General features: G+C 34.5%; 2 protein-coding genes across 6 annotated transcripts in view; one reads left to right on the forward strand and one right to left on the reverse strand.

The window, feature by feature from the left end:
• Positions 1 to 6,370, forward strand: part of LOC111046888 (galactose mutarotase) — a 46,807-nt gene extending 40,437 nt beyond the window's left edge. For 3 of the 5 annotated variants that reach the window (XM_022332531.2, XM_039424527.1, XM_022332532.2), the window contains 7 exons: positions 836 to 1,028; positions 1,674 to 1,831; positions 2,682 to 2,891; positions 3,278 to 3,365; positions 4,202 to 4,343; positions 4,631 to 4,802; positions 5,571 to 6,370. In XM_022332531.2, coding sequence (XP_022188223.1) covers positions 836 to 1,028; positions 1,674 to 1,831; positions 2,682 to 2,891; positions 3,278 to 3,365; positions 4,202 to 4,343; positions 4,631 to 4,802; positions 5,571 to 5,654 — 1,047 coding nt within the window. In that variant the 3' untranslated portion in view covers positions 5,655 to 6,370. Of the gene's footprint in view, positions 1 to 68; positions 494 to 835; positions 1,029 to 1,673; positions 1,832 to 2,681; positions 2,892 to 3,277; positions 3,366 to 4,201; positions 4,344 to 4,630; positions 4,803 to 5,570 lie in introns of those variants that run through there. The other 2 variants (XM_022332530.2, XM_039424528.1) reach the window with 2 other exon arrangements.
• LOC111046885 (flocculation protein FLO11-like) overlaps positions 1 to 27,578 on the reverse strand; it is a 46,215-nt gene that overhangs the window by 11,220 nt on the left and 7,417 nt on the right. The gene's annotated exons all lie outside the window — the stretch shown is intronic.

Raw genomic sequence — 27,578 nt, forward strand, 5'->3', positions numbered from 1 at the left:
ATGTTAAAATGAGTTGAGTCGAAATCTACTAATTGCAGTATCTAATCTGAGTAAATGCAGTAACTTACAATACAGTACATTATCAATTTTTCAAGAGTCGACGAATTCCCCCTCAGTGAATCATAATATTCATAATCGTCTTCTATCAGTGACAGCTACAGAATATTTTGATTTATAACTCAAACAGTAGTGGATAAAAACTCACAGTGAGTCACGTTTGTGGCTTATCAAAATTTGTGTTGTTGGAATGCTCATTCAGATAGTGTCAGTCAGTTGTAGTAGTGCTTTGTTGAATAGTTTCAAGTGATTAAAATCAACAGTAGACGTTCTGTTTCGAATCGTTACGATACATTCAGTTTCTCAAGTTCATCACTGTTGAGGTTCGAGTTAATTAAACGATTTTATTTTTCTCGTAAATAATAAGGCGTGTAAATCAGTTAACATTGGATAATATATTAGAAAATGACATGAATATAATAGGATAATTTTCAAAGTAGATGAAATAATATAAACAATTTTCTCTCAATAAATTAGTAGTACGGTACTGTTAGTTTTAAAATAATTTTCTCTCAGAATTAATCAACAACATCCGGAACTGTTTGGATTTTTATTTTGTTCAGTTTCTATATTATTTAGAAACATTGTCATGAATTTTACACCAAAACTTTCGTTCATCTGATTCGATGATATAAAAGAAGAATAACGGTGATTGAAAAATCTCGTTAAAAGCTATTAGAATTATTCAAATTGAAAAGGGAATAGAGTGGGATCCTGAAAATATGCGGTTCCATAATTTGTTTGTAAGAAATATAGCACATTTGTTTTGATGTTGCAGATGGCTGCTCCAATCTCGAAGGAACTTTTCGGCAAGGACGGTGACGGGAATCCGGTTCATAAATTCACAATGAAAAATAAAAGTGGATTTTCTGTTGAAGTCATAGATTATGGAGCTGCAATAAAAAACCTACTATTACCAAGCAAGAATGGTGGTACGACCGATGTAGTTCTAGGATTCGATAGCATGGAAGGTAATAACATTACATTTCAATATCCTTACACAAAAATCACATATTCATTTTGGAATCTACAGATTTTCATATTACCGTCTCCATCATTCGCCCCAATTTTTCAATATTTTCTAATTGTCCAATTGAACTTTCAGAGCTGAGAAGGAAAGAAGTACTTTGAATTTGATCTACCCTAAAAGTATAAAAACGATCACATTTTAGTACCAAAAAACCAAATACCAAAGAATGTTGAAAAATTTTTAATATTTGAATATACTACTAGGCCTATAGAAGGTCTAGGTCTATTGTATTATTTCATTTTGCTGAAATTAGAAATCCAGAAATTGAATTGATTGAGTATGGCTTCAGATAAAGAGAAAATTTTACTTGTAGGCTACTGATACTCACAGATGTCATTTCAATGCTCATGATAGAATTTTATTAAAGCATTAAATTTGGAATTCGATTGCTGCAATTGATTTTTGTATCTGAGAAATTTAACGCACATCAAGTTTATTATTCACTGTAGATAAGCGCTGTTCAATTATTGTCAGTTGAGTGGCTTTCAGTTTATTGTCAGTTGAAATATGGAGCTCTACAAAAATAGATGTTTTTATAACAAAATAGATTAGCATCATCAATAATTGGAAAACTGAAAACTTTCAGGATACTTATCGGAAGTGAATCCGTATTTTGGAGCCACAGTGGGGCGTGTAGCCAACAGGACAAAGCCAACTAATTTCGATTTCCACGGACATAAAGTGGCTCTGACGCAAAATGTCGAAGACTTTCATTTGCATGGTGGATTTAAGGGGTTTGATAAGGTAGACATCAATGTTATAAATACTTGAAAACCTGCATCGAATTAATAAAACTAGTCTGAACCCTAGCGTATAGCTCTACTTGATTATTTGCTTAAATTTTCTACCGCTTTATTAATGCCTACTCTGCCTGGTCTCAATAAGCCTAATCCTTCAATTCCAAGTAGTTTTGATAGAAATATCATTTCGTCGACCATTCATTTCGTCATTGAATTTTCGACCCAATTGATTTCGTTTTTTCAACAAATAAAACCTAATCTGTGTTTTAGGGCAAACCGTATGTAAATTCACCCATTGTTACGGCCACAATGGCTATCAGTTTATATTTTTTAAAAGTACATATTTGAGTATTATAAGGTTTGTCTTGGTTTGAAACCAGGAGTTCCAATAATGCTACTCAATAATGCTAATAATACTGTATTATTTGCCAATTTCAATGTGCATAAAGTGATATTATTATCAGTTTTCAGATTACAACTATCCTCAAAAACTTCGAGCTGAAAAATATCGTATCATCAAAGCCTCTAATAAAAATGGATCATATTTTATAATATGTAATTGTATTAGTAAACTATGATTGAATGAATGTATTAACGATTAAAAAAATGTTTCATTTATTATTAAAATTAAATCATGTAATAGGATCCCATGAATTGATGTACTGATGATGATTGATGCATGTAATGTTTTTTTATAAATTCTCTAGGTGCACGTAGACCTAGATGGTGGTAATAGTGCCCAATGCATGATTTAATAAGGTTTCCACCTTTTCATTGTAATTACATTGTACTTTTGAAGATTTATTGGCGAAGAGATTTCTTGACGAAATAAGCAACTACTGATCATGTTTCAGGTTATTTGGCAAAGTGAAATATCTGGTGATAAATTGATCATGACTTATGTTAGCAAAGACGGGGAAGAGGGCTATCCTGGCACATTAACGGCTACTACCTCATTCCAGATAACCTCTGATAACTCACTGAAAATCGTATTCAAGGCAACTACAGACAAGCCAACAATAGTCAATCTCACCAACCACTCCTACTTCAACCTGGCTGGACATGTTTGTATTATTTGAATTCTTATGTTTTTTATACACGCATTTACTATTAAACTTATATTATTCAATATAATTCCTCAAAAATAAGGAATAGATAGGCGAAAAATAGTTTATTCTTCTCATAAACTATTGAACTTCTACTCTTGTATTATTCAATATAATTCTTCAAAAATGAGGACATTTAAAAGTAAGGCGATGAAAATTCTACTGTTAAGGCCTCTGACGAAAAAACAGTTATTATTTCAAATGCTACAACTAACCAATTTTTATCGAACGATTTGTCCTCAGATTCTTCATATATAGACCTGTGATGATTATTTTATATCTCTAATCAGTAGGAGTATTGGATCTTGAATTTACAGCGTTTAAATTTATAAACAATCTTTTAGGCTGCAGGTTCCCAAGCGTTGATGCAACACAAGGTGAAAATCGTAGGAAACGAGATAACCAAGTTGAATAGTGAGTTGGTAGCTGAAGGTAAGTGTGTTAATTTTCTTTAAAATGTAAAAACATATTTGATATGTTCAAATTTCCAAGCTTGCTACCATAATATTCATCAGTTAATAGTCAGGTAAAGGGAATGAAAAAAGTTAATTCCACCTGTTCAAATACAGTAGTCTTGAATCTTCAACTTAATTAAATATACTTTTGAAAAACTGAGTGAGTTCTATCATTCCTCTTTAATTTTCAAAAAGAGGTTGAAGCTTCACAAGCAATTTATTGGTACAAGTTATGGAAAAGCATAACAGGCTTTTGCCCAAACTATTCCTTTTCCAACAATGATGTTGATTTTAAATTAATGTTTGATGTCCGAAGGCTCAAAGAATATACCATGAAAGAGTTGGAAAAGAAGCCTAGATTTGCATCCTTTTGTAAAAATATTGATAGTACAATACCTACTTTGATTATTCTTCACAACGAATGAGAATTCAAATATCATTATCGTGGAAATTCACCCATTATTTTTTTACGGTAAGGTCTATTATTTATTTTTATTCACAATGCAAATGACACTAATGTAATAACATTGGTAGATAAAATAATAAGGTACAGTAGTCCTTGTGCTATTTTTCTTCCAAATTTATAGGTGACAAAGTACAAAATATAATTAGAATTTCACGTGTACAATTTTTATAAAATTTTAGTTCAAAATAAGCATGAAAACCATAAATTTTGAATTTAGATGGCTTGAATTAATAAATTGATTAGAAATATTACACTCAATTACCACTTGTAACGAATAATATTGAGTTAAGAAAATTTGGAACCATTGAAGAAACAAAAACTTGTTCACTCGCAATCGTAATTTTTAGGTGAGAAAATGGACGTTACTGGAACAGCGTATGATTTGAGAGCGCCTACTCAGTTAGGAAGCGTGTTCAGTAACTTGGAAAACGGATTTGATGTCAATTACTGTCTAACACCACATTCAGATGAAGAAAAATTGGCAGCTAGGTGAGCTGAAATAAATTTCACTTTTATTATGAATATTAGATCTCAACTTTTAGTAATGATTTCTACTATTCTAATTTCCATTTTCAATTTTATTTTCTCATTCTCATATCTCAATTATTCAACATTTATCATGAGGTATTCTACACATTTTATGAAATAAATCGTCTGATAATAACTAGCCATTAGGAATCGGCGGAATGTTTTTGAACAATAGAATATTTCATAAAAGTGGCACAGTAATAAAGAACTTGTTTTTGTGTAACAATAATTGAAATAAATGTTGACAGTGTCTCCTATGAACCCCTCGGCTTGGCAATGGAGGTGCACACGACAGCTCCTGGAGTGCAGTTCTACACAAGCAATGCTATTGATAAAATAGTTGGTAAAGGTGGAGCTTCATACACGAAAAATGCCGCTCTTTGCCTTGAGACTCAACACTTCCCAAATGCTGCTAACGTTGTAAGTCACTACTATTTCCAATAACATGAAATAATTATTCCCTGTTTAATCAAAATTCTATTTGAAAATCGACTGTTTACGTGTCATACGTGATTTATTGACCGCTAAGTATGTAATCTGAAATTTTGTGAATAGATACTGATATTACACGTCCAAAGTGAAAAATCGACTTATTCTTGATCCAGTAAAATATGTATATAATGTCATATTTGCCAGTCTTCATATTATATTACTGTAATTTTAAAAACTCACATTCAAAAGCACTAATGTTCGATATTCGAATTCGAAATTCAAACACATTATCTTCTGATATACCGATATTTGCATGCTGGTTGATACATATAATATCAATATATAGATTACCGTACATTTTGTCTATACATTCATGTGAATTCTGATTCAAGGGTAGGCATATTTTCGACTTGTAAAATGTTGAATCCTCGATCACTAGAAAGGAGCTGGGCGTATATTCTGTCATAGAATTACTTATAAAATCTTCTAGAATTAGAACCTGTTCCTGTTAGATCCGTTTTCGAAGAGTTGGAAATTAGGCTTCATTGAATAGGTGATTGGATGGTTTAGTTTTTGAATTGTGTTTGCTGTTTGACTTGATTAAATCTGTTTTATATAATATGAGACACATCAGTAATGAAATTCATAATTATCATTATAAAATTAATTTTCAATGTTCCATTTGCAGTAGATAGAGTATATACCTACTACATAATTTCATTGAATCATCACTGTAATCTATTTTTATTTTTCCAGAAAACATTTCCCTCAATTGAGTTACTCCCTGGTGGCGAATACATGCATCAAGTGACTTACAAATTCACCAAAAGTTCATCTTAAGCTTCAAAAGCGACCAGTAAGACTAACGAAAAGGCTGTGCCAAGCTACTAATGCGTTATCTCTCATTCAAGATTGATTAATAAGTAAGAAAAACATTCCCATTGATTTTAATAATTCTGCCTGAATGCACTTGAATCGAATAATCTATTTTTGCCTAAAATGCAAAATATTTACCAGAAAGTTCACTAAGAAATGTATACCCAATTATGAATATTTAAAGTATCTGATGCATATCATCGATTTTCACTTTATACTAGAGTAATAGTAGCATAACACTCTAAATGCTACACAATTTAGCAGGAAATTTATTGAGATGATGAAAATTTTTATATGAAGGAGTAACATATTTACACATTAATATTAATTATAATACTGGATTAATAATTCATAAGCTACCAATTCATGCTTCAAGTTAAAAAGAAAAACAGTAAATTCGCGGGTTTTCATTAAATTTTCAGTTAAACATTCAGTTTTTATAAATATTCTTCATAAATATTGAATTGCATAACAATTCTGACAATCTTGTGTACTACTTACTGATATAATATTGATTTATATTAATCTGTTATTAATTATTGTAATATATTAAATCAAATTATGATATAATTTTATTGAATTGATTATTAATCTGATATAACCATGAGTAATGGATATTCAAGTCAGTCAAACTGCTTGCAATACTGTTCGCTTTTAATAAACAACATATTTTTTCATCATTCATCTTTGTACTTCAACTGTATCTCATCGCACATCCTAAGCATCCTATATCTGTAGTGTGAACTCACGTGTTTAACATCAATATGTGATTTTAACAATGGGTCACTGCTTCACATTGTTAATTTTGAATATTTTCAATGAAACTCTCGGAAGTAGACTAAGGTAATTTATTAGCTCATAAAATAAAATAAAAAAACTATATGCTTCTGAATATTAAGACCATAATAATTAAATAAAATCAAGTGTTGATGATACATTATTTATTGAAGACTTTGTAACACAGTCAGGCTAATCAGGCACAGTCATTGCATACTGACTTCAGGCGTTTGAAATCATCACGCGTTTATTAGATGATGTCGCGTTTGATAGATGGATAACAAATAATGCTATTTCTTTCTACATTATGAAAATGATTAAATTTACGTAAGCTGACGTATTCAAAGAAAAAATATCTCTATAAGCTTACAGATATCTCTGTTCTAAAAATGTTTTCACGTTCGAATGAGAATGGAGGAAATTGGTGGATGGAATTATATGGAATCATTAGTGGACGATCGAAATTCATATTTTCAATTTAAAATCGGAAATGTGGAGCAATTCGCCGTTAATCCGCTTTCTGGTTGCTGTTTGCTTTATCAACGTCTCCTCTGATTGAGGAGGCTGCTGAAACGCGAAACGAATGACCGAATTAAAATTCGATCTCAGAGTGAAACCACAAAGCAGAAAATGGGAACCTAATAGAGGCATTTGTGGCAACCATTGACCAACCTCCTCATTGCCAAACAAACAAATTACTATACTGCAAACTTCAATATTATAGTTCCCCAAAAGGGCATAAACAAATATGATGAAAACATTTTACAGTCAAGTAGATCCCATAAAGGAGATAGAAGTTCCAAAAGAATTGTTATCCAGTTGAAAGGAAAGACATTTTATAATATCCCTAGTGTCGAGTTCAACAATTTTGTACTGGAGTCACATTACATTAAATTACACTTTATAGCCAATGCTCATAGCTAATAGTTTAAGTAGAACGTGAAAAAGTAGTGACTAGAATACACTTTTAGTGTGACTAATTAATTGGATCTGATACCGACGAATAGTGTATTATAATATCGATTTGATAAAGTTGATTCAATTTATCAGTTGATAGAAGATTTACGTCAACTGAAATCTTCTTCATATAAACTAACTTCATTGGTACGCAAATTAAGTCCTGATTCTAGAGGTTCTTAATTTTGCTATGTTGAAAACTTGAACAACCTATACTTACACACACTTAGTACCGTAAGATCATTTAATCTCATACGGGGAATATCAGTTTAAGCTTCTATTTTTTGTCTCTAGCTCTTTTCATGACTACTATAAGCTACATTAACATCTGAATCATCATCATTATTGTCATTTCTCTCTCTCAAATAAACTCAAATTTATCGATTGTACTGAAAACTTACGGTTATCGTCAAACTAAACTTGAAATGTTTAATCTACTTCCGTCAAATAGCTGTAGGCTACCTATCATTACTTTTCAGTGACTTATTAACCACTTGAACTGCATGTCTGTGCGCGTACGAGCGTTCTCATACTTTTCTTTTACGAGCTTGCCATGATAGTCAGTTGTAAGTCGACTGTTTGTGCCATATGCCGTTCTGTTAAGAATAACTTCACAGCACTACAAACACTTTCACCATTGTAGTCTCTCACAGAATACTGTACTACGATACAACGGATCATTCAAATTTCAAAAACAGAGGAGCGTTTTTAATCGGTTGTAAGCCTTCCACATTCGACACTTTTTGAAACACCGATTAGATAGCTATCATGATTGATATCTATCAATCAGCACCGATATCGTATTGTCTTTCATATCAGTAACTCCAAGAAGACAAATAATCAAGAAATAATTTGAGTTTTATTCATAACATCGGAACTTTAATATTCAAGATAAGGGTTGCAGTTATGTTAATAAGATCAACTATTATGTTTATAAGATCAACTTAAAAATGGGATATCTATTTACATAACATACTCTATAAGAAATTCAAATATGAATCCTACAGGCGTATGTGCTATACCATCAGAATGATTTTAGTCATTCCTAAAAGTCAGTTCTTTGAAAAAAAATCAACTACTTCTACTGGGAGTTGATTTTCATCGTAAATATTATTTGGATTACAAATGAATTGTATTTGTAATTCTAACAAGGATTGCAAGAAATAATTGATGGAAAAATGATAAATATTTCTGCCCATGTAACATTATGCAAAACGGTATAACTATTAGAATGTCATCTTTCTTACTCCAGACCCAGCGCATAAAACACACATTAATTAAATGCATTCATGATTGTGATAAAAGTTCAGAACATTATATATCCCAAATCAAATACAATCAAGATGTTAGGTACACAAGCAGGTAGTAGCAGCGGTATCTCACTTTAAGCTACTCAGGTGAACAGTGCAATATTACGAAAACTTTGGGACAAAAAGTAACCATCAATAAATACCTAGCACTTGTGTAAGATAAGAGAAGAATGTAAATGAAAGAATGTGCGTACATATTCTTGCAATTACCGTGGGGTCAACAAAACCTCCAATAAAGAAATCGTACGTGAATATATACAGAGCAATCCGAAATCTCTTTAGTTCTGGTTTTTGAACCATAACACATACTATTGTCTGAACAAACATAACTCAGTTGGACTGAGTTTCACTGGAGCCACAGTAGCAGATTTTTAGAGGTGACGTCGTAGGCCTATTGACTTTTATTTTTGTGTTGGGTTGGAGTGATGAAGGCGGCGCATCACTCTGCTACATGCTTCCGTTTTCGGTCAACCAATTCCTCAAATTGCAATCACCCGTCGAGACGAGAATTGGCGATCAAAGCGGCAATAGGTCCGCTTCATCCCAACTGGTTCACATCGATATTTCGATACTATCGAATCGGTAATTCGAGTTGACTTCTGTCAATTTTCCAATCAGAAAAGAGGGCAAACACAACACTTTCATGTGTGTCTCCACGACTGATGAGGCTCAGGATCTATTATTATTTTTACCGGACGATCTGCTCAAGAACTGGTAACCGGTCGGACACGTCTCAATCAAGTTGTAGTTTCCGTATTTTGTGCGAATTATTCAATCTGATCAGATTATCAAGTCCTGTAACATATAATCAACATTCTCGATGCGTAATCTAGTAGTTCTTGACCTACCTATTAGTTTTACGAGTTTAGCCTACTAGGTTCCGTCTTTGACAATTGAGATTGATCTTTAACTGAAGATCACTAACTCAATGAAAAAACATTCCAATGATTTCGAGTATTGGTTGCTTATGAATGATTGCTGAGTATTTTGGACTGGAAGATTCTGAAGTGATTTTGTGAATGGAGAGAAAGGACTTGGAATTTCACAGTAAATTTGTTTGGACAATGAATAAAACATGTTATGTTCAAGATCTTCAATCATTCACTTCTGGTATAATCTGGTTGGCTCACCTAGTTCAAGATTGTGATTTATTGATGTGACAAAATAAATCAATTAACAAATTATAGATTCATTGCCCGAGTGATGAAGTTTATGAAATCAAGATCAATGATAAGAATCGTATTCTTTCGAGAATCTGAACTTTTGTAGACATAAAGGTAGAATAATTTCATCAATATGAACTACAAATTAATTTTGTGATGTGGTATCGTTCTTCATACAGATTTCACTACACATTCATACAGGCTTCACACACGTTCTTCATGCATTAGCCAATATTACTATACAGGAGATTCAATTCAGAGGCAATTCAGTAACCGATAACATTTTTGAGGAGCAACTCCAAATTGGCGATATAATGAATTTTGTTTTGTTTTACATGCTAATATTGGATGCAACGTCCAAATACTGTACATAAAGTGTGAACCAACATCAAACTACTAGCAAACAGTATAGAAATAATAATTGCAGAGAGCTTGAAATCAAGAGTGAAAAAATTGTCGGTGAGAAACTGTTTGCGCTTTTTCTTTCACGAAACGATAACAATTAAGAGCCGAGTGGTAATTGTAGTTTGGATGATCAGTGGTTGGGAGAGGGAGGGGTTGCTTTTGTTTGAGCCTTGACCTAGTGCTCTGGGCCAATTCCCAGGGTTTCACACTTGCTTCCGGAGTTTAGCCGTGGGCACACACACACTCACAATAACCATAATAAAGAGGTGGAAGAGGAGGCGTCGACCGACGCCTTCAAACTGCATGCTAATACGCTCTCTTCACCCTTCACCCATCCTCCAACGCAGGAAAGAGTCTGATGCCTAAATATTTTCACAACAATCATTTCTTTCTCATTTTTGTACGCTTTGACAAGCACATTGAAAGGAATTTTACGTTTTTATTGTTGCATCTATCTCAATTTGAAATCAATTGTCATTGAAAATCTAACTAATAACCCCCTGGGTTGGAACATTCGCTCATGAACTGTTGTATTGATCTTTAAAATCTGCAGCTTGTAATTATACAGAGTTGGTGAGAATTATGGAAACAATAATGTAGCCCACTATATTTTTCAATTGTCATTTCAATATCCCAAGATTCGCCTTTCAATCCAATCAATTTTGGTAAAATGTAAATGATCTGATTTACTTACTACTTGAAGCATCTTTTCAAATCTATATACGAATCTATATCTGTATACGGGTTGTTTGGCAGAGAGGACCAGGAGTCCTAATTCCGCCCTAATAAAGGCATATAATCAATCTCAAAACCATTGACGAATTTTGGTTTGTTGTTTTATCATCATATCTAATTGATTAGATTAGATCAGTGCTCTCTCTAATTCCATTGGAAGGGTGCTTTTTGAAGCCTAATCCATTGAATAATATCCAAGAGCATCAATATTTCTTTAGTCATTCATTCATCTCTCATCAACACACAAGGTTTGGGCTCTTGAGAGAATCTCTTAAAGTTTAAAGATAAAAGAAAATAAGGTTGGTTGAAATTTCGGCTACAATGCAAAACTATAAACACGACACCGTGGACAGTAATCACTTCAATATTAAAAAAAATGTAGGATGCCCCTTTTGCTATTACCGAATAATAACAAATACTTATCATGGGCCAAATGAAATATAATTACAGTCTCACCAAATGAAACGGAAGCTAGTTTTTTTCCTGCATGAACAATTAAAATTGCAATAGCTATTCTAATAGTCACCACATTCAAGAAGTACGGTAGTTGCATTAAATTTCTGATCAAGATTTTTCACACTAGTGACACTTCAGGTATTTTTATCACAGTGCATTGCCTGTTTTTAATGTTCTCATCTACGAAAGAAAACAGTGAAGCAATATGAAACTGAATGATTTTAGAGAATCTAGCCAGTTGGTTAGTAGGAAATCAACAACTCGGCAAGGCATTTCCAAGCAAATTCTTTTTGAGGCTGTTGTAAAGGAGGAGTAGAATGTCGACTATTTTTCAATGAAAGAAGGAAAAAGTCCTAGTGAGATGAAATAGTTTTCCGGAGTCTTCGTTTAGAACCAACTATCAGAGCTTCATAACAGAAGTTTTGTGTCGGAAGAGTGTTGTGTTTGAAAGTGAAGTTGAAAACCTTTATGAAAAAAGTTGCGATAAAAGACGACGTGTGGTGCTAATGTGAGTAGGCCTACCTAACAGCGCTTCCTTCTCTACTTTCCCTGTCATGTTGATGTTCCACTTTGTGCTCTATGAAAAAATGAGCGAACCAGCAATTTCAGAGAAACTTGTTTGCCTTTTGAAAACGTCTCTGAATCAGACTGTTAATCATTGTTAAGTAGTGGTACCTATTAATGAATAATAAATAAAATCCACTTTATAAATCAGCTTATACAATGATTTATCTCGAAGAGAGACTAATCATTTTAAAGATTTTTAGATTTGTTTTTCTAGTTGAAAGACGATGGAAATTTTCACAACTTGCTCTATATAATTGTGAATTTAAATAACTTTTTGAAAAATGTCAAGGACAGGTAAAATGACTGTTGATATCATGAACGTATTTATAATACATGTATTATTATACATTATTCATGTATGTACTTCGAAATGAGATTGAATTCTATTTTTAAAGCTCAATTCATTCCCAATGTATTTCTCAATACGAACTTCTCTCTTCTTTGAACTTTTCTTCCTTGTTCAATATGTACAACGAACAACATCTTTGTTTGATTTTTATTCAATATACTTGGCATTCCTCCATGTTATTGATTGGCTGTTTTGGAATATCCTCCCTTAGAAGTTATGATGGAATACAAATAAATGTCAAATCCAATGATATTACATTACTAAACCATGGGTGTACCCCCCCCCCTCTAAGGTATGGGCGCACACACCCCTAAACTTAGGGAAAACTCAGCTTTTACCCCCCCCACCCCCCAAGATTTCATTTTGGGCCTGATTTAGTGATTCGAACACCCCCTCCCACCATAGAATTTCGACTACGCAGTCTGCACACTCCGAACACCACTGACTAAACGTTCAACTCAAATACTGTGTTCGATGATGATGATGATGTTAATGATAAATGTCACAGATTCGTGAATCATTCATTCTTAAAAATCAAAATTTGAAAAAATTCAGCATCCATATCTTGGAGGCTCGGAGCTATAAAAATTCAAATCTTATAAGATACACACCTCATATGTGTGAAAATGTCCGCATGATTTACAAAAGAGAAAAGATACGGATTTGAATTGCCAAACTTTCATCTTTCGAAAAAACAAATTCCACACCTATATTTGAGGATATTAGTTGTGATAAGTTCGTGCAGTGGTTTGACAACTAATCATAATGAATTGGCTTCGAATGATCTGTCATGTTGCTGTTTGACTGTGGAGAGAAATTCGTAGAGCACCTTCTCCTGATGGCTGCTGGCTGATGGTGTCTGACTGGGACTGGGCACATCGTGACCAGACGCATTTTTATTACTCGAAGCGTGTTTTGAGGCCAAATACTCGATTTTATTAGAGACTAGTGTAATTCATTATTTTATTTTGGAATATGATTTGGCATTGGCAAGGTCGGTGTTTGCTTTGTGGCGGCGTGGGTGCCAAGTAGAAATTCGCGTCCTTTCCGTCCTCCTTTCTTCTTCATCAGCTTCTGGGCGGGCACTCACCAACTACCCATAGCAAGTCTGACGACCTTATTCGCGTTTGTTTTATCTCCGTCTCTGTTCTATCTTCGTCTTTCTTCGATTGAAACCGGCTTCGCCAACCGATTTATCACGACAACCTACGCTTGTTGAACGTTTATCAAATAAAATGACCGGTCAGAGCTCAGAACCTGCCCTCGTCGCTTAGTGACCGCGCAGTTCAATTTTCATAAGTCAAAGAAGTCTTTTTTATACGATACTTGTTTTCACTTTCTCACACTGCCATTTTCTTTTCACCTCATTCACGTCTTTATCCTTTCATTCATTTTACGCACATAGCAATGTGGAAACGAAATCTGCGGATAAAGTTTCATACGAGAGGCATATATCATCAATTTGTGATGTTGAAAGTCTTTTGGTGGAGCTCAAACATAAGCTTGCTTCAAGGCTTTAAGCAATCTCTGTTTCAATTATTTGTTGATATCAGTGTATAATATCGGGGCACCGAGCTTCGCTCGTTATTTTTATTTATTGATAAACAAAACACAATTCTCTAAAATGATCGTGTTTATATTTCACAGCTGGCTATACGTCATCTTATGAATTTCGGGGATGCGATATTTTGATTTTTCACATACTCACTTTTTTACTATCCACAGCTGTTTTAGCCAAGGATGAATTATCCTTTTAATGTCGTTCAGCAAGTTTTCTCAAGGATGAGACCTAGTGCAATCGAATCTTTATATCATAAACCTACTATGTTCCAAATTTCGTGAAAATCGTTAGAGCCGTTTTCGAGATCCGTTAAACATAAATAACCAGATATAAAAATAGCCAGTTATAAAAAAAAACCAGATATAAAAATAACCAGATATATGAATACAGAAATTGCTCGCTTAATTTAATAGGATAAAGCAGAAGTGAATGTTATTTTGAATGTTTGATGGCTTGAGTAAGTATCAAATTACTCAATTTATTCCCATCCATTCTCTCCTCATAATCCATAGATTCTTAAGCGTTCCCTTTTAAGACGGGATTCTTCAGACGGGAGCGGGATTCACAGGACGATCAATATTATTGTACATTATAGTACCTACCCACTTATAACATCAGTGTCTATGACGTGTTTCTCTTTTATCCCATTTATTCTAGTTATGTGGTCTTATGTTATAAGTAGGTACTGATATTGTACAATAATATTCAATGTCTGCTTTACATATGAGGAATATCACATGTAGGCCTATAGATAGTGGATGAGATGAAACTAGTTTATTATTGAGCCAATAATGAAGATTTTCAAAATAGAAGTAGAATCGCTAACTATATTTCATCGTACATTTCCACTGATAACTTGAAGTAACTGCAATATAAATATAATTAGAGTCGGCAATTACGACTAAAAAAGGATATCATGAAAAAGGAGCATAGAACAGAATGAGGAAAGAGTAATGCAGATTGCAGTTTTGGGAAGATTAGGAAATGCTTTAGGCACACTATTCACATACTATTAACCAACATTCCAATTTCAAGGGCTCTCCAAATCCTAAAAGATAAAACTAATTTCAATTGTTTTCCAATTTCAATGTGCAAAACTGAAATTCTTTCTATAAATAGAGGAGTCCACATTTAGGCCTTGTGCACACTGGTGAGAATCGCATGACGGCGATAGCGACGGCTACAACCATTCAACCACGGATTGAAAATTCTGCCGCTGCTGTCGCTGTCATGCCATTCGTACCGGTTTGTGCAAGGCTTTCAAAAGTGCCGAAGAGCAACGAGATGGAATATACTTTTTAGAGGGTTTGGTTTCTTCTTTCATGACAATAATTAAGAGTTGATTATCATTAGCATTGGAGCACAGTTAACACTTGCAGAGCTGAAAGTGATGTTCTGAATTGGGCGTATAAGGATGTGAGGTGAAGCGGCTTATAAGGAGATTCCGTTGATAACTGGGCGCAATGCCACTGCAAATTATCGGTACTGGCTTCCCGGGACAAGGACAGGCTCACCAATGAGCTTCGGCTGCTTTTTCTGCCAGAAGAAATGAAAAGTAGGATGTTGCCTGTCCGCCCCTCTGCTCTGCTCTGCGATGACAACACGGACCAGTATAAGTATAGAATCGGAAGCTGATGTGGAAGTAGGCCTTCAGTAACGCTAACGGGTATAGTATAGGATACCACTACCTATACGACGAGATTAAACGGTCCTAAAACAGAATGCAATTAACCCCGACAGAATCAACGCGCAGAAAGCAAGCCGTTTGGCTTCTCGTGCATCTACCATCCTCATCACTCTCACTCTTTCCAGCTATCCTCCTTTCTCTCTCGTCGTGATAGCAAGCTCACTTACGCTCCAATCGAGAGAGAAAACTAATTCACATGGCTTCGCCAGTCTCGAAATTCTCTGGAGTTACCCGCGAATATTAAACTGTTGACTTGTAAGTTATTCATTGAGCTTAGGTAAGGCAACATTTTCGTATTTTACACCCGACTTTCTTTTTCAAACGAAGCCGAGCTCGGGGCGGACGAGCTATGCGCGTGCGTGGACCAGCCAGAAAAAGTTGCGCTAACCTTTATGTCAACCTCTTTATCAATATCAAGGAAAGAAATCGTAACAGTAACAGAGTGCAGTGCCATTCGCTGAAACACGGAAAATACGAGCTTTATTTTTGGCCAAACGACTTCTCCAGGAACTTACCGTACTGTAATTGATTATTAATATTCATTTGTTTGTGCTAACTTTAAAATGAAAAAGCCAGAAACTTCTCCTCAATTTTGGAGAAAGTGATTCCAACATTTTTTACTTAATCTTGATCTACACCAGTGTAGATCAAACTGGAACAAATCTGCATAAAATCTGAGACTTGAAAAATTCCAAATCAAAAGAATTTAGAACAAGCTACACTTGAACCTATTGGAATTTTGATTCAAGAATTTCAAGAGTAAGAAAAAGATGCCGCGTTCGATTATTTTAATGCTAATGGAATTAAGATTATAGTATACTATATTTTAGAGCATTTTGAACTTTCTTTCTTGAACAGTATTTAAAGTAGCGTCTTGTAATGAGTCCTACACTTTTTTATCATAAATAATTGGTGGAGTTCGAGAACTGACACTGATTTCGGTTCAACATTTTCAGAAAATGGCAACTTTAGTCATGTGATGACAACCAAGTCTAGCCAATTCCATAAATCCATCCATCTAATTTTTCTTTGACTAGTCAGTAACAGAAATGCTTCTACTTGCCCTGATAGAAATAGCTGACAATGGATTGCCAACAAACTGAAACTCTCCAATATTGTTGCCAACTAGTTGTATATACTAGAGTCTAGAGTCACGTAATGGCTTTCCCAAGAATGTAAGAAAACCATGCCATAATAGTATTCAACATGAAATAACTGTTAATGAGAGATCATTCTACAAGTCAGGTCACATACAAGTACTAAGTTACTTAGATGGCTTATCAGAAACATTACATAAAATTAGGCTTTTCTTATCTACTTTGTGAAATATGCGTTATTGTTATCATAATACTTATTACTTTTATTCATGTTCTGTGCGAAGTTAATAAATTCTTGACTTCTTCACTTTTTCTGGCTGACCACAAATCCTTCACAAGAAGTAAGCATCTGTACCGGCTACGGCACATGGAGATGGAGGCATCAGTAGCTCCACGTAATCTCAATTAGGCATGATTCAACCTCAACCATTCAACGCCTCATGTAAATTGGTCACATCTTGCTTCGGTTGTCATAACACTATAAATTAAATGATATTCTACACTGCATTCTCACTGCCATCTTTAAAAACAGCAACGAAAAATAGATAAAACAAGATTACCTACTTCTGATTGTAGAATTTGAGGAAGGATTCTTGTTTGAAGGATTTATCATGAGTGTATTAAAATTTATGGGTATTGAGGATTCATGAAGACTGATATAATGGTGGTACACACGTATCAATTGAAATATAACGTACATGCTCTATAAGACTAGGCACACACCAGTTAGTCAAGACAATACATGATCAGACACGTTTAGTCACAATACTTCACATTGTTGCTTATGACGCAACTCACACTGATTAGTCATTGCAATTAGACATGTCTTCATAAGCAACTATGTGAAGTATTGTGACTAAACGTGTCTGATCATGTCTTGTCTTGTCTTGTCTTGACTAACTGGTGTGTGCCTAGCCTAAGGGTATAGAAAAGAGCCCAAACATTTTTTGAAAGAAAGTACGTGGATCTATGAAAATACATAATTACTGTATTATAGACAAGTATAGTGAGGTCCACGTTATAATGGCAGTCGATAAAGATAGAAGAATAGCGATGCCGATTCTCTGCATTAATTAATTATATTTCTACACTGTAAAAAACATAATTGGCATCGTTGTGGACCTAGAAAAGGATTGTACCACCGGCTTTGTCGAATAATAGACAAGGATAGCAAAACCAAAGTTGATCAGATGTGATGATGTGATTCGTGAATTTCCTATTAGTCCAGTCAAATGGTCGTTTTTCAGGAAACAGCCCCGAAAGAATTTTTCTCGACGGTTCTATATGTATTTTGGGGCGCTGAATTCGAATCTGACATTTGCTGACACGCCAGAGGGCGGCTTCACCCCCAAGTCTTGCATGACTGTTGTTTATTAACGAAAAACTGTCGAGACTGTAAAAATGAGGAGAAAATCGCAAATTTCTTGATTTTTTGAATCAAACGTTTCTTACCTCACGACTATATTTTCACAAAATTCATTCACCTCACATGGAAGAGGAGATTCTGTTCTTCAAATCAAGACCAAGTACCATTTTTTATCATTTCGGGTTACCGAGATACATAGTTTTGAATATAGAAATTGACCATTTTTCTGTGTATTCAAATAGGAGCTTAAATACACTAAAAGAGGAATTTTTTATCAAATTTATGTTACATTTTATCAGTTATGATACATGCTTTTGAACCGCCTTGACGAGCTGAGAAGAATGAGCTGTAGTACGAGGAGATGTGATCATTCTGTCAAAAGTTATAGTGTTTTAAGTTTTGATCCTTGACCTATCCTTATGACGTACCCCCCCACTAGGAAATACTGAAATTAAATGTTTCTAAGGGGTGATTCTTATAGAAAATAACCCTCGTGAGATGATTTCAGCCGAAATATGTATTTTTTTGTTAGGAAGGCCTTGAAAAGGTATTATAATGGAAAATTTGTATTTTGGCTGTAGGGCACGATTTTCTATTTTGGATGTATTTTCCCTCCCCCCACTACTAAATCCGAAAATTCCTAGAGAATCCAGTTCATAATGAATTGTTCTTTCACGTGATGTGTGGTTTTTATCTATACTAGAAAAATATTCAAGTTGTATAGGGTAGAAGTGGTAGGTATGCATAATTCTAAAAACCCCTCAAAAAATACCCTTTTTTGAAAATTTGTAGCTCTGGAACCAAAAATGGTAGAATCCTGCGCGACCACTCGATTTATTGAAAATTTTATTCTCTTTAATTTTTTCGAGAATGATTGTTCTTGAGAAACTCAAGGTTTACGAGATAAAATGAGAAAACTGAAAAAAGTCCGAACTTTTGGGGGTTTTGGGGGTGAAGCCGCGTGTCAGCAAAGTCTCGCGTGTCAGCAAATTTCAGATTCGAATTCAGCGCCCCAAAATACATATAGAACCGTCGAGAAAAATTCTTTCGGAACTGTTTCCTGAAAAACGACCATTTGACTGGACTAAATCCCGTACGAGTATAAGCCAGTTCTTTCCTTTATTATATTATAGATTATTATTGAAGGCTCTAGAATCATGTCTAGCACTATTCACAAAGAGGTTACATTCAAACCACCTCCACCCTTTTAATTGAAGTGGTGGGGCGGGGAACTATCTATGTCGTGTTCATCTGGTAGAATTGGTTTCCCTTTTTCTGTTAAAAGAAGGTGAATGTTTTCGTGCATCTTCCCGGATCGAAATCAAAGAGGTAACCTCGTCAAGCGGAGAGTGAAAATAAACAGATGGAAGAGGAGAGCTAGAACACGCCAACTCAATCACTTCAACAGGAAGGAAGAAAAGAAACAAACCACCGCTTAGTTGTTTCAAAGTACTTTTCCTGGCATCAACATCGTCATTACTTGTAACAATACCACCAGACTGAAACAATACATTATTTGAATCCAGATTTTGCAGTGGTCGTCCCCAAAAACGTACGAAATGAAACAACAAAGAACCGGAATGATACTGTCCTGACTACTTGAAGACTCGATTAGTAGTACTACTTCTTACAAAGAAGTAGTTAGGAGTAGTCGGTGATGATAGTGATTAAACATTTGAATGTAGTTGAGAAGAAATTAACTCTCAAATTACATATAATTAAAATATAACATAATTATAAATTATAACAAAATATAAATTAAATATAAGTCTCCTAATAGTTTTTGGAGATCCATTACTATAATTCCAAGGAGAGAATGTGTAAATTGTAATTTTAGTGAGGATTCGAAATAATATTGGTAATTAAACGAGCACACTTTATTTTCTTTATCAGTTTATTAAGCTGGCTACCGTACACTAAGGCTCACATATAACATCTACCTTCAACCATAAAGAAAACAAAAAAACTATGGTTATACGCTAAAATTTTTTTACTTGAAACAAAAAAGGCAGAATACATTTACGCACATATATGAGCTTATCAAAACTAATCAAGGTTTACATAAAGAAATGATTGTACTATTTTAATGATTCAGATTGTGGGTTTGAACGAACAGCTGATCCTGAGACAGCCCCAGAAGTGAGAAACAAATAAGTTTGGAAGTATAAGAAGTAAATATTATGCAGGAATCATGAAACTAGTGGTTGATGGATAGACTAATAGAGGAAAATGGTTCAAGATGCATTGAGAATAGTGTGCATTGATTAAGTTGAGAATGAAAGCCCCAGAAGTGAGAAAGAAGAAGCATAAGAAGTAAATATATGCAGGAATCATGAAACTAGTGGTTGATGGATAGACTAATAGAGGAAAATGGTTCAAGATGCATTGAGAATAGTGTGCATTGATTAAGTTGAGAAAGAAAGCCCCAGAAGTGAGAAAGAAGAAGCATAAGAAGTAAATATATGTAGGAATCATTAAACTAGTGGTTGATGGATAGGCTAATAGAGGAAAATTATTCAAGACACATCGAGAATAGTGTGCATTGATTAAGTTGAGAAAAAAAAGTAAATTCAAGAAATGCAGGTTTTAATGAGAGGAAAATATGGGAAAATTAAAATTCTCTAATGGAAACGAACAAAGAGGTTTTGAAAAGTGATGCACATTATTTAGATCGGATACACTTTTGCGGAACATCTCCTTGGTTCGCTTACTCATTTCTGATTGGTCAACTTGATTTGGGAATTCAGATGAGCTTTGTTAGGAATTGTTCTTATGACTTGTTCGAGTGATGAACCGGGTGAGCATAAGCCATTTCTATGTTGAGTCGAGCAGTATGGCTAAGAAGAGATTCCTTTATAAAGGTGACAAATTGACAGAATAGTCAAGGAGAATGAGGGGACCAAGGAGGAAAAATTTGGGGATCTAACGACGAGTTCTATATGGCGCTTGACATGAGTTGTATAGAACAGTGATAAAACTGTTTAAAATTATCAACATTAAAATTAATCAATTGATTATCACTTATGGAATGGGTTCAATATAGAATTCAATATCTCGTATTATATAATTTGACAGTAGTAGATAAGCATTTATTGATTTAAAATATACATTTGAAAATAATAACATTCAAAATAACAAAAAGTTTAAATTTTGAATAACAATTCAAAACTCATGTATGAGTTCAATTCATAACATAGGGGTAGAGCGATAGAGGGTTGAGGTTGAGAGATAGAGAAGTCTATCGGTATCGAATTTGAGATCCAACGGAGAAGAACTCTAATCTATAGCGCTTGAAAAATCATCTCTTAAGGGTGTTCACAAGACACAAAACCCAAAACGTTTCAAATTCTTGATCAAGCTGTTAAAGGCTGAAATATGCCTTGCATGCGTTCAGAAACCATGACGGCATAAACAAAAGAATGGGCATCTCTCATCTCTGATAGATCTACGATTATACTTAAACGTTCAGCCATTTAGTGACATGTTTTCTCATTCCTGAATAATGGCTACATTACTGCATGGTGTTATTTGATGCAGCCAGATTGCCAGATATAAGAAATAGGGTGATAGGATTATTATTCACGCCAAAAGAAATTTAAGATAATCGCTTGTGTCTGGTCCAAAAATTGGAGGAACCACGCTGAACCCGAGGTAAGGAATTGTTGTAAGAAAACCTGTTGGGCATGAAGCTTTCGAAAGAAGTGAGGGAAGAGGTAGACGTGAATCCGAATCACGCCATCTAGAATTATCTGATGCTTCTGTGCATCACAAGTATTTTGCCTTCTGGGATGGATAACTCAGCCTGACCTAGGCTATTCTTTTCCATCGACCTCCTTCCTCGAATTTTCAAGTAATTCTAGCAATAAAAGTGACACTTCAAGTGCCAGAGGATGAAAATTACTGAGCAATTGAAAAGCAGGATTTGTAAGAAGCATTGAATAAAAATGAAACTCTCTGGATTTTAGGCTACAGGAAGCATTTCCTCAATCGATCATCATTTTAGTAGTACCTGCTCGAAATCTCTGTACTGGATTCAACTTTTAAAAGGTGTCTCAAACTAGAGAAATACCGTTATGATTGTATGTTGCAAGTCGCTATTACTCATTCCAGTATTGATGATTTGCTACAACAGTGTAACCTTGATCATGATTCACGAGACTAGTAGGGAAGATTTATACATCCTCAACTGATAATACTATTTATAGGTGTCTTCTATTTTTTTAATGGTGCTGGAACTGGAATGAGCTTCTGAATATTTTGAATATAGTCAAGTCTACAAGGGAGTCCCAAATTTTGCATCATCGTAAATTATTAGAGTTCACGAAATAAAAACTCGATTCGAAAACAAAAAGATGAACCGTATCACATTTACCTTCAGATATTTTTCTCATTGGAAATTATATTTGCTCCTTCTAAGGTTTTCAGTAGGCCTACCTACTGTTGAAGGTACTGTTGAAGGCTGTTAAAATATTGTTGCACACTCGAAGCCTGGTTCACATCACTACGCATTCTTCCGGCGATTTTTGGCCAAATTCTGGCTGAGTTTTGAACTCAATTGCGGATTGATGAATATAAACTAATCCTGTTTGATTATTCTAGATCAGACAGAAACTAAAATTTGGATATTGGGAGTTTAATTTCTCATTCTTCATATGAAGCCAGTTACAAATTCCAACGCGTATGCGTACCAATACTAGGCCTATCTTAAAATATACAAGAATTCAACCATACTATAACTCTTCATATAACGAGGAACGGCATTTGAACTTCAGTGGAGAAAAAAGTCTAATTAAAATTTATTCATAATATTGTTTCTAGTTGATGTTATAATATTCCATTTCTCATCCAATCAAAACATGAAACTCCACACTTGGCTCAGCTTGGACGAATTTACCAGCTTCCATCTCTTTGTAATAACATTTCACATTATAGTATTTATTGAATTTAGCTCAACCTTTTCCTAAAGGCTTTTTGATATTCATAAAAATGCTATGGAAGTAATAATGATAATATGGACTTATTATTACCTATTATTTAGTCCACTAAAAAAATGTTACATTATGACCATTGCTAGATCACTGCTTGCTTACCTAAAATTTCAACTTAGTTAACTCCAGTTTTATTCCCATTGCAGAACTAATTTGTCACCCAGTTACACATTTATGATACTTATCAAACAGATACAAAAGATGAAAATTCCAAGAGTTTGTGACAGGTAATATTTGACTATTGCAGCATCACAGTAATTATCATTATTGATACAGATAGGTGTGAATGCCACCTGTCATTCGCTCGCAATCTTTGCTCAGGCAAGATAATCAATCATAAAAAAGTGAAAGTACCATATATATTGGATAAACTTCTAATAGATTTTGAAACGGTGTCTATATTTATCATAACTGTTGGCTGAAAATGAAATTGGGCATCGGCGGCCAATGTAACACTATACGATAACTTTCTATGAGTAATTGGATATATTTATCTGCGGGTTGCCGAGCATCAGTGGTGTTCTCGAGATGCAATCAACAACTTCCTAACATGAGATTCTCAAACAGACGAATTTAGAAATTTGCCTACCCTGGCGCCTGTCCTATCCAGATTTTGCCATTAAAGCGATTATCAAATTCAATCACAGCTTGATGTGAAGAAAATTAGGTAGTATGTCTGATCATAATGGAATGAGCCATATTCACTCCGAGCATTCAAAATCATGACCTCGGCAATGAAATGTACCGCTCCAAAGTTGGTTATAACTTCGTCTATGGAAATGGTGAATAGTTTTGAAGTTGATCTTATCAAAATATCTGTATCAAAAGACCAAAAATGTCATTTTTCACTAATTTTCCCTGTTCACTGCAAATCAACTTCTTTTAGAATTTGTTTACTCCAATTATATTGTCCTTCAGATTGTTAATTATTTTATATTGTCCTGAAATTTTCCATCGGATTTTTTTTTGTATTATCGTATCTTATTTTCCTATTCACATTTTCAAATTAAAATTAGAGAACTTACTCTTTGTTTTTTGTTTAATTCCTTGAAGCATACATAGGCTATAAACTATTTTAGACTTGACCTTACTCAAACAATGTTATACTTCCCAATGGTCTACTATTCATTCAAAATGATCAAATAACCATTTCGTATGGAGAATTGGATTAGTTTATATTCATCAATCCGCAATTGAGTTCAAAACTCAGCCAAAATTCGGCCAAAAATCGCCGGAAGAATGCGTAGTGATGTGAACCAGGCTTCGAGTGTGCAACAATATTTTAATAGTCAACAGTACCATCAACAGTAGGTAGGCCTACTGAAAACATTAGAAGGAGCAAATATGATTTCCAATGAGAAAAATATCTGAAGATAAATGTCATACGGTTCAGTGCTGTTGGTACTCCCATAGTAAGGGGGACTTCTTCAGGCCAGCTCCACTAACCGAAATTTCCAACTCCAAATCATTTCCCGGTGGCTAGAGAGCTGTATGCTCATTCTTATCTATCATTATCATTCCTCTCATAGGCGGATCATAGGGTTTAGAAGCTGATAGTGATCAGCCTCAGCAAACATAATGATGAATGAGTGAATTAGTAATTTGAAGTACAGTATTCTAAAGATGCCATGCTGTGAAAGTGATACCTCACCTGATATACGTCTAACATTAGTGTGGGGTTGATTGTTTAATTCAATCATATTTGACATTTCAAAAATCCACTGCATGATTTTTAAACAATTGAGTTAGTATAATCAACCCGTTATTCTCGAATATGGATAATGGATATAGAGTACCACCCCGTGAGCCTATATACCAGACTTGAATTGGAACGACAGAGGAACTGTCACTTGAATGTTATACTGTACATGTACATGTGAATAGACCTTAATGTCATCGTTATTATCAGGTTCCACTACTGGAGCCGCTGCACGGTACATTGGTTTTTTCATTTGGTTGGAAGCAGATGAATTGTATCTGGTAGCAGCAATTCATCTCCTTCATCACAGGCATTATGCTATATCTCTATACATCCAAGAGCTACTACAGTACTGTAATATTTGCTATAGACTAGTACAGTGTATACCTATATACCGCTACTAGTAAAACGGTAGAAAGCTGACAGCTGTACAACGTCTGAAAAGATTATTATTAGTAGTACTGACCAGCCAATACAATCTTCACTTCCCAATTACAAGATAGGCATGCCATTCGCTTCTTTATACCGATGAAATCTTACGACAGGCAAATTAACAAATCGACATTATAGTCACCATGAAAGGAGTAGGGTGGATTGAAGGCATAATATAAAACTAATTTTCGCACGTCCAATGCCGAATGATTTGTACGTCAGATATGCCATTGATCTGGATAGATGCATGTGAGATAACATTTCAAAGAGCAACATGAGATCACATCCGATAAAATTGATAACTGGTGGTGATAAGCCATGCAAAGTGATTATCACTGATTGGAGAGCAGGAGAGAGCATAGAGATTTCAATTTCTATGTGGCAATGGTTAAAAATTTCGAAATGTTGAAAATTTATCTACTTGGTCGTTTGATATTTATGATGAAAGAATACTTGATATAAATCATAGAAAGAATACTCATTATTATATTATTTGTGTTGCTATGGAGGCCTCCTTTAAATCCCTTTCTCAGAAAAGAATTTCTAATAAATAGGTAATGGTATTTGTTTCGGCTTTGGATCCATCGACATGGGCAATTTAATAATGAGCATATGCAAGGATAATCCAACATTAAACATTATAATTGTTGAACAGTACCGTAGCATGTTGAATTCCTTGACTTTGAAAAGACGCTGCTACTCTGAAATACCACCAAAACACTAATGATCGATGCTTAAATGGTTGACTCAACAAACTTGGCCAACATACAAGAATATGATAAGAGGTTATCATGAGTATTATTATTAATGTGTACCCCTCAAAGAGGAAATAAGAGATTTATAATTGGATTAATTCTGTATGGGATTCATTCAATGTGAACCAATGAACATGAGTGGGAAAAGAAAATCCTAGATATTAAAATATTCATGAAGGAATAAAGTTACAACTTAAGCTATTCCACTCTCGTTTTTATTTCAGTCTGCTTCATTTTTTAGGCAGTCACGTTTTAAAGCAATGAACCTGAGAACTGAGATAATTCCATGTCTACCAGACAGCCTGCTCCTAAAAAGGGCTTTACTCTGTTCTAAATGTATTGGAGACGAAACACGCTAGGAAAAAACGTAGGATTCAGCTACATTCTTGGTTGAGTCTTCTTCCTCCTTTTGTTAGAGAGAGAATCTCCCTTGTTGATAGAGCAGTCGAATGCTTTTTACAAATAAATGGACTTGGGGGCTAAGCGTGTCTGGGCCGCGACCGAGACAGCACAATGAGTCGAATTACCATTATTCATGAGGGCTGTCGGGAAGGATACCCTTTTAAAAACTAGATTACAGCATGGCAATCGGTATTCGACGACGCTGTCATTAGACGAATACTCAAAAAGTGAAAATAGAAACAAACAACGTCACCGAAACTTTTACTTCTGAACACGGCTGAGAATACTAAAATTGTTGGTGATGCATCATCTATTGTAGTACTGCACTGTTATCTATGACTTACGAAATACGCTAGAAAAATTACGTGTCAAGGAATGCATGGCATTTTGTAAGATCCTAGAATATTACAATTTTTAATAAAATACTATTTGACGCTTTTTAGATTATTTTATTTATTTATTATACAATAATCAGAAAGCAAGCGATACAATAGTCAGAAACGAAAAAACAGGCTATTGCCCAAAACTTTTAAAAGGTTTGATCAGTTCATCTAGATGAGACCTTTGAATAAATACATAATAACTTCTTTAGTATAGAAATGTTTCCATCATTTAGTCAATTGGAGCTCTTGGAGAAAGTTCCTATATTGTGAATGAAACGGTAATATTGATAAAATTGGCATTTCCTTGGAATGAGTCATTGAAGTTCAAAGCATCCAGCACTCGATGAAGTGGAAAACATCTCATTAAGGGTTTACCTTGCACTGGAAGTTACAAAAATCAAAAGACTCAATTTCAGAACTCAGGGAATTACTGTTCAACTCTCATGTGGAAAGTCTCACAATCGTTAAATAAACCATCCTGGGAAATCGAAGCGATGGGAAATGAACAGCAGATCACTTTGCCGCGAGTAACCTCCTTGCTGGACACAACCAGTTATGCATCGCATTAGTATACCGCTCTAACAGGAACATTTCTTTGCAATGCAAAACACCTGACCAAATAGCAATATACACTGAACCTTCCACTTGGAATCAAGGCTAATGAATCTACTTTCATCACACTCTAATCTCTTCGTTAATCATTCTCAATAAGTTCGAAAGCGAATTCAAACCACTCGAGGGAGTTTCTGATAAAGCTTCGTATGGATTTGACACCTAGAAGGGTATGTATCCTATATAC

Source organism: Nilaparvata lugens, chromosome 3, assembly GCF_014356525.2.
Source record: "Nilaparvata lugens isolate BPH chromosome 3, ASM1435652v1, whole genome shotgun sequence".
NCBI classification, from domain to species: Eukaryota; Metazoa; Arthropoda; class Insecta; order Hemiptera; family Delphacidae; genus Nilaparvata; species Nilaparvata lugens.